This window comes from Marmota marmota, unplaced genomic scaffold (genome assembly GCF_001458135.2).
Source record: "Marmota marmota marmota unplaced genomic scaffold, marMar, whole genome shotgun sequence".
In the NCBI taxonomy this organism is placed as follows: Eukaryota; Metazoa; Chordata; class Mammalia; order Rodentia; family Sciuridae; genus Marmota; species Marmota marmota.
Genome location: NW_025999991.1, coordinates 6,095,551 through 6,109,418, shown reverse-complemented (window position 1 = coordinate 6,109,418; position 13,868 = coordinate 6,095,551). Strand labels below are relative to the sequence as shown.

General features: G+C 39.0%; 1 protein-coding gene across 10 annotated transcripts in view; it reads left to right on the top strand.

Moving 5' to 3' along the window:
* Neto1 (neuropilin and tolloid like 1) overlaps positions 1-13,868 on the top strand; it is a 101,722-nt gene that overhangs the window by 54,940 nt on the left and 32,914 nt on the right. For 5 of the 10 annotated variants that reach the window (XM_048806641.1, XM_048806640.1, XM_048806643.1 and 2 more), the window contains 2 exons: positions 9,457-9,498; positions 9,578-9,744. The exons of 1 other annotated variant lie outside the window; for it this stretch is intronic. In XM_048806641.1, coding sequence (XP_048662598.1) covers positions 9,457-9,498; positions 9,578-9,744 — 209 coding nt within the window. Of the gene's footprint in view, positions 1-9,456; positions 9,499-9,577; positions 9,745-13,868 lie in introns of those variants that run through there. 4 more of the 10 variants (XM_015499561.2, XM_048806642.1, XM_048806644.1 and 1 more) reach the window with 2 other exon arrangements.

Sequence of the window (13,868 nt, the reverse complement as noted above, 5' to 3'; positions counted from 1 at the left end):
GATTGGCAGTGGTGGCACTTGGCATTCTGCATCTGCTCTTCTCTCCAAGTTCCATGATGGCTCCACTGGCCTCTGGGAGCCACGGTGCCTGGCAGGAAACTCCAGCGTCCTTGCCAATGGCAGTGGCAGTGGGTGCTCCTGACGTGGTCATCAGAGGCAGCTCCACCTCTGTTTAGAAGGGCTGAGGCTCCTCAGAGTGACTGGAAGCAGGAAAGATCTGGTCTTGAGGCTACATTTGCCTGGATTTTACAGGTTTGTTGTGTCCTTTTGACAGGTTTGTTGTGTCCTTCGTGTATTTATGTAGCTGTAACCTAGAAGGCATCCTTTTAAAATAATATTGAGAAGACACAGTTTGCCCTAAAAAATGCTTTGTCTCTTGGTTTCATAATTTATTGAGGTTACAGGGATGTAAGCAGATGGAAGAGGACGGTGTGGGGGTGGTGGCATGCTGTCACACACTCATACACACTCACACTCACCTGCGGTGCCTCGCCACTGTCGGCCCTGTTGGAGCTGGAGCACTGTCCTCTCCACAGCCTGGGCCAGGCCTGCAGGCTGGGCCCACACCAGTGCAGTTGGTTCTTCCTGGACACTCACTGCTTGCGTGGAGGGTCACTGCTGTCCCTCTCCATGGCCTGGAGCTCAGACCCAGTCCCGTCCAGCGGCCACGGCCTCAGCTGTGAAGCCCTGGGTGGTCTGCATTCCCTCTCCTCCGACACACTGTGCTCATCAGTGAATGCTGAGGGCTCCTGGGAGGGGCGGACATGGACAGTTGAGAGAATGAGGACATGGAGGTGTCCATGCACTGTCAGCCAGCATCACAGTGGGGCCAGCAACAAATGCCCTGTCAAACCAGTTCTAGTGGAAAGGCGGCTCAGATGACCTCTTCTACTTAGGGTTCCGTGTGATCTAGAATGTGCTTGTGGATGCCGAGCAGGAGGACGTTCTGAGAGAACCCGGGGGAAGGCACACTGCCAACATGCAGTCAAGAACTTGCGTGGATGCCCCTGAACAGGAAAAGGGAAGAAGAAACAGAGGTTCCGCGGCAGCTCCTTGACACACACACGGGCCAGCTTTGGGACAACCCGATGCGCTTTGGTGTTGTGTTGTTGCCAATCTGGCTTTTGTCGTTCTGTTTCTGCCCCTCTGTGCCCTCTGACGATTTGTTCTCTCTCTCTCACCTAAGCCTTTTCCGTATCACTTACAGTAAACACTTGTTGTCTCCATGTATTTGTACTATTGCCTGTGACGATCCACCAAGAGTGAGCTTTGTGACAGCCTACTTCATGTCAATCCAGGCAAATCCAGCTTTTGATTACCAATGTTATCAAAATAATTGTATCAATTTATTTAAAAATGTGAATATATAAGCACTGTGAAAAAACTATACATTACAGCTGTATCAAATGATAGCACAACAAAGCTATGATATAAACCCTGAAAATATCAATAATATTTTAAAGGGCTTAAGAAACTCTTCCCTGTGAATCTCATAAGTTTTAGTATTTAAAATCTAGGTATGAGTAAATTTTTTGTTAAACTAGAAAAAAATAAGTCATGCTATATAAACCTCTGTCTACAATGAAACCATTAGGAAGACAAACTCAAAATGAGAAGCTGTGATTACTAACTCCACCCATGCTTAGAGAAAAGAGTAAACACTCAAAAGCAGTTTAAACGTTGGGGTACGAAATTGATACTAGAATGGTGCTGTTTCTAGACCAGAGTTGAATGAAATTAGATTATTAAAATAATATGATCATGTAAGCTATTTTATTACTGGGCCGTCAAGATTTTTTTGCACTTGGTTTTTAAAACAATACTTTGAATTTAGTTAACTGATTTCAAAAACTACAAACACCATAATTTTTAATCTTGAATGTGAAGCACAATCTCCACCATGGCATGTTGCCAACAGAAAAATAAGAGTGGAAATAGGAAGCTGGTCATTGAAGTGTGCAGTTAGTTTGGGTGTAAGAAACGCTTCAGTGAAGTTAGGTTCCCAGACTGCTGAGCTTCCAATGGTGGGTAGGAGACGTGGAAGTGACGTAACCTGGAATTGAATGTGGGCAGGCAAGAATGCGCAGATCATGGGGAAAAAAATCAAAGGAGATTTTGTTTTGTATTTAAATTTACACAGATTTATTCACTGAAAGGGTATAGATGACAGAAGGTAAGTTGAAAATGAGTGGATAAGAAAATAATTGCTGTGAGGTAGTAGTGAGTAGGGAGTCCAGGGACAAGTGGTCAGATTTAGAAAAGGAATTTCTCCAGAATCCAGTGGTGAAGACATAAGAGGGGAGTGGGTCCAGATGAGGTCATAGGTGGGGAGCTGAGTAACTTCCCGAGTCAGGGCATCTGTGTGCTCATTCAAATTAGAGGACTGAGCATTTCCCCTGGGGTTTTTCTCTTTCATTCACTTCCCACACTCATTGCTATCAGCAAATTTGCTGTAGACCCAGAGACATCACATGCTAGAAGAACTGATCCCAGAATCACTTTTTTCTGGGGTGGAAAGGACATCAGCAGCTGTTGAGCCCCCACTGTCCATCCCCACTGCTGAGAATGAGTACCTGTGCATTTTCCAAGGCAACATTAGGTCTCACTGTTTGACACACAGTCTGTTCTCTTAGAGTCTAATCTTTTGTAGAACAAATGGGAAATATCCACTTTCTTCTGTGGATCTTGATTTTTGACATAATTAATTTAAAAATTTTAAACATATTTGTATTTTTAAATCCTACTTCTAATATCATCTTCAAACTGATTTTTACCATGACAAAAAAAAAAAGAATTGAATTTCACAATGTATTTCTAAATAAAGTGGTTTCAAGTCATCTCACTTCCATTCGAGGGAAAGCAGAGAGCAGCTAGGTGGAGAGTCCAGACAGACCTGGTGGGTCGGCCAAGGGCACCGTGAGCATTAGCAAGTCTGTCATCAAAAGTCACATTTATGGGCTGGGGATGTGGCTGAAGCAGTAGCGCGCTCGCCTGGCATGCGTGCGGCTCGGTTCGATCCTCAGCACCACATACAAACAAAGATGTTGTGTCCGCCGAAAAAACTGAAAAATAAATACTAAAAAAGAAATTCTCTCTCTCTCTCTCTCTCTCTCTCTCTCTCTCCTCTCTCTCTCTTTCTCTCTCTCTTAAAAAAAAAGTCACATTTATTTACCAATTTGGGGATGTCCTAATGAATCCATTAATTATTCTTATGAATCCACCTATAAATTCGTAACAGGAAATTTGGAGCTGACAGCCTGGTGCGGGTTCCAACCTTTTCCCTCCATAGCTGTGTGTTCTCTGGCTGCTCTTCAGTCTCTCTGAGCCTGTTTGCCTTATCTGGAAATTAGGCATAATGTTTTATATGTCTCATATTATAATATCACAGAATAAAGGATTACTGCATTTGAAGTAATTAGAATAATACCCCATACATATTAATTATTGTGATAATGTTAACCATTTTCACAAACCTTGCTAAATTAAAATAACAGGAATTGAAATGCTAAAACAAAACATTTTAATTATATAGGCATATTTTAAAATTTTATTCTTTTTAATTGTATAGAATATTATAGAAACATTGTACCTCATAAAACTTTGACTGTTTGTAAAGTTATTAATACTTTTGAAAATTTCTAGGAGACTGTAGTTAGAAACAAAATTGAGAAATGTCCTAAAAAACATAAATTGACTCTAAAGTCTTCATTCTCCTTTATAATATATGTGTTAATATCTGTAAAATATTGGGTTTATTTTCCTTTGACCAATCAGTAAATGCTTTTCAAGTAAACATTGATGCTAGTTTACTTCATAATATTTTAAGAAGATCAAAATTAAGAAGATCAAAAACTGGCAAAATTTTAGTGCCTTCACATTTGCCTTGGGATTTATTTGATAAATATTTAACCCTTTAAAAATCATTAATTCCTGTTCAGCTATCCAAAGCCAAACAAAGAGACATTGGTAACTCTGTAAGGAGTAAGGATTTCACCTAATCTTGCTTTCAACATTTGCTTGTTGGTAAGGTGGGTGGGGTGATAGTAAAGATAAATGACATGATTCAAGCCAATGAGTCCTGTGGACAGTTGAGGACATTATTAACTAACTTTTCCAGGGTCTGCTATGTCAGGTGGTTGACCTGTGCATTGAAACATCAGAACCAAAGTTTACCAGGAAAGGTTCCAGCTAGTTCCATGGCCCATTCATACAGCTGTGTTTGCTCATGAACTGTTGTATTGCAGGAACAGCACTGGGTTCTGTGATAGAGTAGCACTCTTGGTTGTAAAAGCCTAACCCGAAAAGATCCTCCTTTTCACCTAGTAAACAAACAAACAAAAACACACCCCTAGACAGATTCAGTGATTTGTTCAATGTTCTAGAAACAACATTGAAGCTACTTTAATCTTAGGTTAAAAACAATTTGAATTTTTATAAAGTTGTTAAGCTCCCAAGTCTTTTCCACTTTTAAAACCAACGTACCTCTGATAGGATTCAGTCATGGTCAGTTAATACAACAGTAATTTCTAGATAGTCCATCTATCTTGTGGTTAGCTGTATGGAAACTTCTTTGAATTTTGAAATCAGTGCATGGAATTGGCCACAGTTATGGGATTGCAACAGGTTCTGCAGGAAGAGGCACCAGGATGGAGAAGAGTGTGGAGGGCTGAAGTGCTGAAGCTGGCTGCTCTCAATGCCCCTTGCTCTCTTAAGGCTTTGACTAACTGGCTTATTTAATAGTTATCATATTGTCTATTTATTATTATTTACATTATATTATTATTTATTATAAATAGATTATTTTAGGTAACTATTAATTCATATAAAATTGTACTAATACATCAATTATGTGTTAAAATACACAACATTTATTAAAACATTGATTATTATTAAGATGTTAATAAATATTAAAATGTTGATTGGAACATTTTTGAAAATTTCATGTCTGACTTTTTAGAAGATAGGGGGATTCACACATCTGCTCATCCCTTGAATTTGGCATGATATGTTGTTTTGGTAGAAGAAAATAAAGAAAATCCAAATTCATATAGTTATATAGCTGGTAAATGGAAGAGTATTTTGGTATAGTCTTTAGAGATAGTAACTAATTCTTTTATACTACACTAAACCTCAGCAAGGGATAGTTTTCCTAAAGATTAGTTGAAATGTGAAATGTGAAACAGTATCAATGAATTATTTTGTGTTTGTTACATTAAAATCCAGCCATGCATTTTTTTCTTTTCAAATGCCCTTTTATACATGCATGATTGTGACATGGATTATTCCCTTGGCAGATTCTTCATCACTTGATGCAGAACTTCCAACTGTTGATACTGTTTGCTTGTACCAACAACAATTTCATTCAATAAAATTGTTCTAAGTGTTGAGAAGCTGTCAAGTGCACACTGGCAAATACGTTTTCTTCATTTGAATTTTATTATTGGCAACAAATATTGTCAGTTGTTTTCCTTAAAAGTCAACAGATTAGTTTTATTCATTTTCAAGAAAATGTCTGCCAAATACCCAAATCTGAATAACTTTGTCTTTTAAGCACAAATGATGCTCCCTGAATAAAGCAAACAATTTGGTTCACAATCAAAACAATTACAAAAGTGCTTTATCTTAAATAAACCATTATACAATTCAGTCTACAGCAACATGACTTATTCATAATCAATGTTTCATCCTACATAAAATTAAGACATACATTCAAGACTTTAGATATTAAAATAGTTGTTGTGCCTCATCAAATAGATTTGAAATACAATATTTTATCTTTTCTAACCCTGAAAATGCATGGTCTTGTGCCAGGGCATGGGCTGCTTTGGCTTAGTGCTGCTGTCCTGATGCATTACTAAGACACAAGTACTTTGATCTACCACTGTTTTTGCATCATCAATGCAAATGTAAACCCAGAAATTCTAGTAAAAGTCACAAGACTTGTGATTTAGCCAGCAATCTGAATATTTCTGCATAACTTGTATTTGTTGTCCAGCATGCACGTTAAGGATGACCTTCAGTGATTGGTCCAGATCAGCTAAAATAAGGAAGCCCAACTATGTCTGTACATCCATCCATTTTTAGACAAAAGTTAAGGTTGGAGAAAACATATCAATTCTGTTCTCTTGATTAAAGTAAAACATCAATCCATGAATTATTGTCTGGTTGGAAGGGAGCAGTGTTCTGGGATTTTTTTGTTGTTGTTGTTCGTATTTATTCTGTGCGAATTTAGCAATGGCAGCTGCAAATGACCTTATCTGTCTCACAGCTCTTTGTGTGTGCTCCTCAGCCAAAGCAATGCAATAGTTTACCTTATAAGATATTTCAGTAACTTCCCCATTTTTCCTTGGAAAAGCAATAGTTGTCTTTTGAAGAGAAAAATATAGGAAAATCAGCATGAGTAAAGTAACTATTTTTCTATATACAGCAAATTACATTGAATTCAATGGTATTCACTGTGCATCTACCATGAGGCAGGTCCTGAGGAGAGGGAATCAAGAGAGATAAGATCTCTGAAACAGGCGATTTTGTTATTGGCTGGTGGGAATGGGTGCTTGGTTAAAAAGTAAACAAAAGCAAAACAAATATAAAGTATCCTAAAAACCAGGAAGAAAATAGAATCTGGGAGGCAGCACTAGATCGGAGAGGATCATCAAGGAAAACCTTTCTGAGAATATAGTATTTGAGATGTCAACTGAAGAAGGAAAAGAGACTCAGCTATGCAGAACTTGCAGAAAGCCTTGAAGAAAGAGCAAGTTCAAAGTGCTGTGGGTGAAACGATCTTGAGTGTCTTTGAAATAGAAATGGGCAGTGTGAATGGAAGTGGAGAAGAGGGCCCAGTGTCACGGGACAGCGTGGTCATGGACAAGGACACAAAAAGAGATGTGGTCTTATTCTAGGGGACATGGAAAGCCAGGGAGTACCATGACTGACTTGCATTTTTAAAAGTAGTTTTGTAGAGAATTGATTTTGAGAAACATCCAGGGGATAGAATGCTATTTTTTAAGTCCAACTTTATTGTACCTGTCCATAATAATTTGTCTTTGCCCCCAAATAACCCAGACAATCAATCAAACTTTATATTCTTAAATTGAGTTTAGGCAGTTTCAAAATATTTTGGATTCTTTTGCTAGTCAAATAAGCCATCTACAATTGTGGTATTACTGGTGGTTTATATAAATGGAATTACAAAAACAAATTTTTTCTTATTTAAAAAAAAACTATCAGTACTATCACTATTAATACAAAGACAAAAATAAATTTTCATTTCCCAGAACTGGCATTTCTCTCAACATTGTCTGGCATAAGTCATAAAAATGACAAATGTTAGCCTTCAAACTAGAAAATAGAATATGGACTACATTTTCACAAAAATCGTAGGAACAGCCGTGTACAGCTGTTAGAAAGCTGTTAGAACAAAGACAAATGTTCTAATAACATAGTTGATTATGAGTATTAATAATGAATGCAATTAAACAGTATTCTAAAAAGTAAAAAGGATATAATGCATACCCCAAATTTAGATATCTATGGTGGACAAAATCGATATTAAAATAAGGAAAATATTCATGGACTCTTTAAAACCAAAAAATCCTTAATGGTATCAACACATAGGAGTAGTTTTATAGAAATCATTTTTTTTCTTGCATGGGTAGATATTAAATGAATGTGTATTGAAAGAATAACAAATTATGTACTGGATTAGGGTATTAAAAAACTTCCATAAGGGAATTTCATGGTCTATATTATCTATATGTCCTCACTTCTGAATAAACTAGCATTCTATTCCCTGGAAATTGCTTTCAGTTTTTTTTTTCTTTTTTCCTTTTCTTTTTTCTCACTAAAGTAAAATAACTCTTCAAAATAGTCATACAAAGTAATTTGTTAGTTTAAAGAATTTGACTCTTGATTCCAAATTTACAATTCCATTTCAAGTGCTCTGTAACTAAGTGTGTTTAAATAGTTGATATAACCAGACTGTAGCATAGAGATCCACACGGAGGTGTGTACAGATTGGTTCACATCATGTTTGACAAAACAAAAAGCAAACAAGAGCAAGAACATTGCTTCATGAAGACCATTAAACTAACATGGCCAGCATGCCTTAGAAGTTTATTGTCTGTGAGCACAGAAACACATAGCTGCAAACTTAGATCCACATGGACGTATGAACTCATGTGATCTCATCAGTATCTAGACCTAGAAGATTGGTGCCTTTTCTTATTGCATTCTTGGGTTATTTCTGAGCAGTGCCTCCCACAATATCTCCAACTGTCTAAGATTTCTATGTGAGTTTATACTACAATACCAGTAGCCCATTGCTTCACCACCATGTTTACATTGTACACAATGTATCTCCACCTGGAGATCATAGTCATTGACACCATTAGCCACCCATAGGTGAAAGGAAATCCATTTCAAAGTGGCTAAGGTATAAAGACGTGTGTGGGTTCACAAAAACAAAAGCCCAGAGAAGATAGAATAGGTTAATATGGTGCTCAGTGGCATCCTGAAGGACCCAGGTTCCATATCTCCATTCTGCTCCTCATCAGTTAGCACTTCTCCCAGTGGCTCCTCTCCAGCTGAGAAGTTGGGCACTGTCCCTGATTGATTTCAATGGTTCCTAAGTAAGGCGACTACCATGTGAGTCAGAAAAACTGTGTGTCTTATCTCAATGTGAGGAATACTTCCTCGTAAATCCTTTAACAGGCTTGCCTTTATATTTCCTGGGCTACAAACCTATCTTTAAAACAATTCCAGGAAATGGGAATGAGACCAATGTTTCTGAGGCTCATACTGAAGTGAGAGTCCTCTGAGACACATAAATGAGTAGAGAAGGACAGATGCCTAAGCCAGGCAGGGACCACTGAGAGGAGGAAGAGGGGGGGTGGATGTTGAGTTGACAAAGTAGAACTCGGAGGAATACTTTGAAAGCCAGCATGCATGGCACCAAATGAAGATTTGATGAACACAGAATAGTTTAGCTGCCAGAGGAGAGGTGTCCTGCATTTTCAACCTTAATGTTGTGTTTCCAATATTTCAGGTGAGAATTGTGTTTCAACAATTTATAGAATCATTTGAATCAGACGGGAGAATCCTGTGTAGAGTTATGCAGCTGATCCAAACCTTGAGTTACCCATACCTGTGTCTTACAAAATTGTCTGTTGTCTGATTATGGTGTTGCAAGGAATACGTGAGATTTGTATTTCATGATTGGATGCATGAATGGCATTGGAGGATTTTTTAAATGGCTTCTTTTGTACTGAGGGAAAAACAATAGTCATGCAACATTATATAAATTTAATATTAACATGAATTTTTAATTTTATCATTTAATTTCCCCTACAATGTTTTTTAGGCTGATTGATTCCTGGGTGATTTGGTGGTAAATTAATCAACATCTTTGTTAGAAATAAATGCAGAATAGGACTAATTGTCTTTTTCTCAATTTTTAAGATCCTGACTTTAAGGACCTTGGAGTTTTGAAACCCTTACCAGGTTGGTAAAATGGATATTTAATAATGTTCAGAGGCCATTGTTTTCTGCTATAAAATATACTTTTGGTTTATTATTCAAGCTCCATTTCTGTGTGTTTGTTTGGCATCTTATTATTTAGCATGTGAGTTTGAGATGGGCGGCCCTGAAGGAATTGTGGAGTCCATACAAATTTTGAAGGAAGGCAAAGCTTCTGCCAGCGAGGCCGTGGATTGCAAGTGGTACATCCGAGCCCCTCCACGATCCAAGGTCAGTCTTAAGAGGAAACCCAGACCTGAAGATTGACTTGAGAATAGTCTAGAGTGAACATCTCTTTGAGGCAACTGGACATGCTGGACACATCTCAGGGTGCCATCACAGCTATCATTTTATTTTGATTTTGAAATGCAACTTGACTTCCCTTATCCAATGTAACTTTCTGCATCGTAAATTGCAATATGGAGAAGGTGATGAAGGGATTACTTGATAACCCAACCGAGACAAGAGACTGAAGTAAGTCTACCTCTCCAAAAGTCAGATGGAAGCGTTAGGCATGAGCTGGGTTACTAAGCATAATTACAATTATGCTCTAAATGTCAGTATCCACAGTTTATTTGTTAACTTAAACTAGTGGAGAAAAGGGTCAAGGGTTATAAAATCATGGGTCTCTGGCATATAAAATGCAGGTGTGAAAAGGCTAGGACAATGGTGACAGGATTGAGGGGTGTTAGTACAGACCCTAGGTGAAAGCCCAGGCCCTCACGGTCCCAAAGATCAGGCTGAGCCATGCATATGCCAGTCAAAGGGACTAGCAATGGTGATGGGCAGGAAAAGAGCTCTGGTCAGTGTGGCCAGGTGTGAGCAGATACGGAGGACAGGGACCAAAACTTGTCTTCAAGCAACTGACAGAAATTTTAAGGCTTTGTAAAAAGGTGAAGAAAGGCAAGGTTTGGGGACTTGACTGACAGGGGCATTGGCACAGCAGGTGGAGTCCAGGTCAGGCCCTGGTCTGGTTGGTAATCCTCTCAAGACGGTTCTGTGAAGCTTTGAGAAGGTCATCATTGTTTGAAGGGCGATTCAGTCCCCGTGGTGAGATGTTTCCTCCTGCTTAGGGGGCAGCCTCAGTTTCCATCATGGGATAATTGCTCCCACTGAATGATTAAAAAGGAAAATGGAGTCAGAGAGGAAAAAACAGAGTTAGTCAGATCAATGACTGGTCCCTCGTTCCAGAGCTTGTGTCCACTGGAAAGGGACAGTCCCTCTGTGATTGCCTATTAAGCTCTTTGTGATGGTCAAGAGAAGATGTGCAGTCGATCTTACTAAGTCTTACAATTTTTTCATGGTGCTAAAAGTCTAGACTCAATGTTGATCACCCCATTCTTGGCAATACACTCTAGAATGGCAGCCACTTGGGACACATTTCTTTAGGACAACCATATTCATCCTATTTATCTTCAAAAACATTGGGAATGGGTAGCTTCCATGGGTGTAAAACTTTATTATTTACTTTCCTCCTCCTTTTACTCTTATTCCTGTTACAGCAAAGCATTAAAAATACTGATTTATTAGATTCATACTTGACTATTTATTGAGTTTGAAACAATTAATTATTTTATTAACACCAGTATGATAGAGAAATAATAAAGCCTCCTAAACCTGTCCTCTGGTGTTCACCTTCCTGCTTAGACAAATATGTGACAAAAAATTCCAAGCCACAGATCAGGTCGCCCAGGTGTAGTTGAGTGTAAGTAAAGGAGGAAGAGGCCACACACACCTGGTCAAAGGTGGAACCCATAGCACCAGGGTCTCCACTGAGCCCTGGTGTGTCAGGCAGGCAGAAGGGCAGGCTCTTCAGGAAGAGGGAAGAGCATCCGGGAGGCCATGGAATCGTGAGAATGAGCTTTTATGAATTAAAGAAATAGCATGCCATCTGATCAAAGCACTATTGTGGAGGGGCTGTGAATCAGGAAGCTGAAGGTCTCTGTGGGCACCCCCGCCAAAGAATCTGGGCTCCATCTGGGTGCCTCAGTGACGTGGAAGAGGGGCAAAGCAGGGAAGTGTTGCGAGCAGGTTTACATTTTGAAATACAGTGTTTTCTGGAGAAGACAGGACAGGGCGTATCACTGAGCAGGAAGCTGTGCTCCCACAGAACCCAGGCTGAGACCTGTCTGCTGGTAGACAACCACAGAAACACGAAGGACAGGGACAAACAATTTGTGATGGAATATTCAGGCTGGGGGGGAACCAAGAGTCGCCTTTGAGAGTGGACATCTCAGGAAACACCTGTGTCCTGCTCTTCCTGAGTCTCCCTGGGATCTGTCTGTAGGGTGTGTAGGAGAAGAGCAGCACTCTTCACCCATACCTCTGCTCCAGAGATCCCGAGACCCCTCTCCACCTTCCTGCTTTGACACCTGCAGTTCTCTTTGCATCTGAGAAAATCTGTGAAAGAGTTAATTTCATTATGAAAAGAATATTTATTCCTCTGTAAAATTTTATTCACTTAAAGCTCTTGGCATCATAAAGCCATAAATACCTACCTGGATTACCAGAGAGCTAGAGTGCATTTTATTATGACTTCTTACATGATTTATGAATTAACATGCAAGTACTTTCCACTTTTCCTAACCTCTATGAATGAAAGATTTTTAAGGCTTCTCATACGCAGGAAGTATGTGAGCAGCATCTCACTGCCTTAGCCCCTCAGTGCTGCCTTACGGGGAAGGTTTCCATGAGAGAGCAGATACACACCTCTTTCTCCCAGCTGGTAAATAGGCTGTCTTTTGTACACTCCCAGAACAACAATACTGAGTGTACCAGTCTGTTACAGAAGTTGGCATTCTGTGACCCAAAGGGGAAGCCGCCTGCAGAGCTGGACAAAGATGGCTCTATTGTGACAGGCTTTCTCTGCTAAATTAAAGGTTAGAGGACAGGAAGTGGCTTTGAATGCTGTGGAGAAAAGCAAGAACTGGAGATTACCGCCTATGTGGGCTTTCTATTTTTATGGAGCTCTTAGCAGTTTATGAGAATAAACTATCAAAGCACAGTTAAACTTGAAATGGCTCGCTGTGAATATTTCAACAATACCTGGTGACTGAACCATATTGCACAATGAAAGTGCTAAATAGCTTCCTTGAATTCCTTTAAAATTTAAATGAGTTACATGATGCTTCTCAGGTTTTGATAAATAGAAAAGGTAATTTCTGGCATCTCCTTTATTTAGGAAAAGGAATACAGATGATTCCCTTTAATTAGAATGTAATCTGTCCAGATTTCTTAGATTTTGAAAAACTAAAGCCAGAAAGAATATTGGCAACCAGTAATAAGGAAATCATTGAAGAGGTGACCTGTAGAAAATGTCTATCTCCCATACATACAAATTCTGAACAAGGGTGGTAGAAAGTATTATTTTGTCCAGTTTCACTTCTCCAGAGAAAAGCCAGCAGGATGGAATAATAGGAGAATAAATCATGCTATTAGTTGGAACCTTAATTCTGGGAGGGCTGGACCTTGGGTATCTCTTGTACCCTAGTCTCAAGCAGAAGGTTTGGCATTCAGTTAAAACTCAAGGAAAGAATAAATGGATGAGCACTCAGAAGAAAGATACATTAGCAATCTTCAGATACCTGAAGGACGGGCGTATGAAGAGGAGTAGACAATCTGCATGGATAAAGTACTGCAATTCCTTTGAATATTTGAAACTAGAGAAATGTAGCTTTTAATTAAATGAAGAGAAGGTTTTTGCTTTAATAATGGAGATCAAATGAGATTCCAGAGGAGAAATCCAAGCAGAGTTTGGCAAGGACTTTGTATAATAATTAAAAATCAAGTAATTTTTTGGCAGAGATAATATGAAAGTCTTCTCAAAACCAAAATCCCACGAATCTATGATAAGTGATTTGCTCAAATATTTGGCTAGTTAGTAACAGAACTGACATTAGGTCAACATCTCCTAACTCCTGGTGGAGTCTAATATCACAAAAGCCCACTATTGTGGGAAATGATAAAATTTGCTGAGACAGGAAAGGGAGATGGTGTCAAAAGACTTATAAAAGATGTGGTAAGGAGGTAACTAAGTCAGTGAAGAACCTTTTGGGAAAATAAAATTTTTATTATTTATCCATCCTTTAATACTTCAGATTAATTTTAACTTTTTACCTAATTAAAAACATTTTGAGGCAAGATACAATGGCACACACCTGTAATCCCAGCTTCTCGGGAGGGAGGCTAAGGTAGGAGAATTGAAAGTTCAAGGCCAGCCTCAGCAAAAGCCAGGTGCTAAGTAACTCAGTGAGACTTTGTCTCTAAATAAAATACAAAATAGGGCTGGGGGTGTGGCCCAGTTGTTGAGTGCCCCTGAGTTCAATTGCCTGTACAAAAAAAAAAAAAAAAAAAAT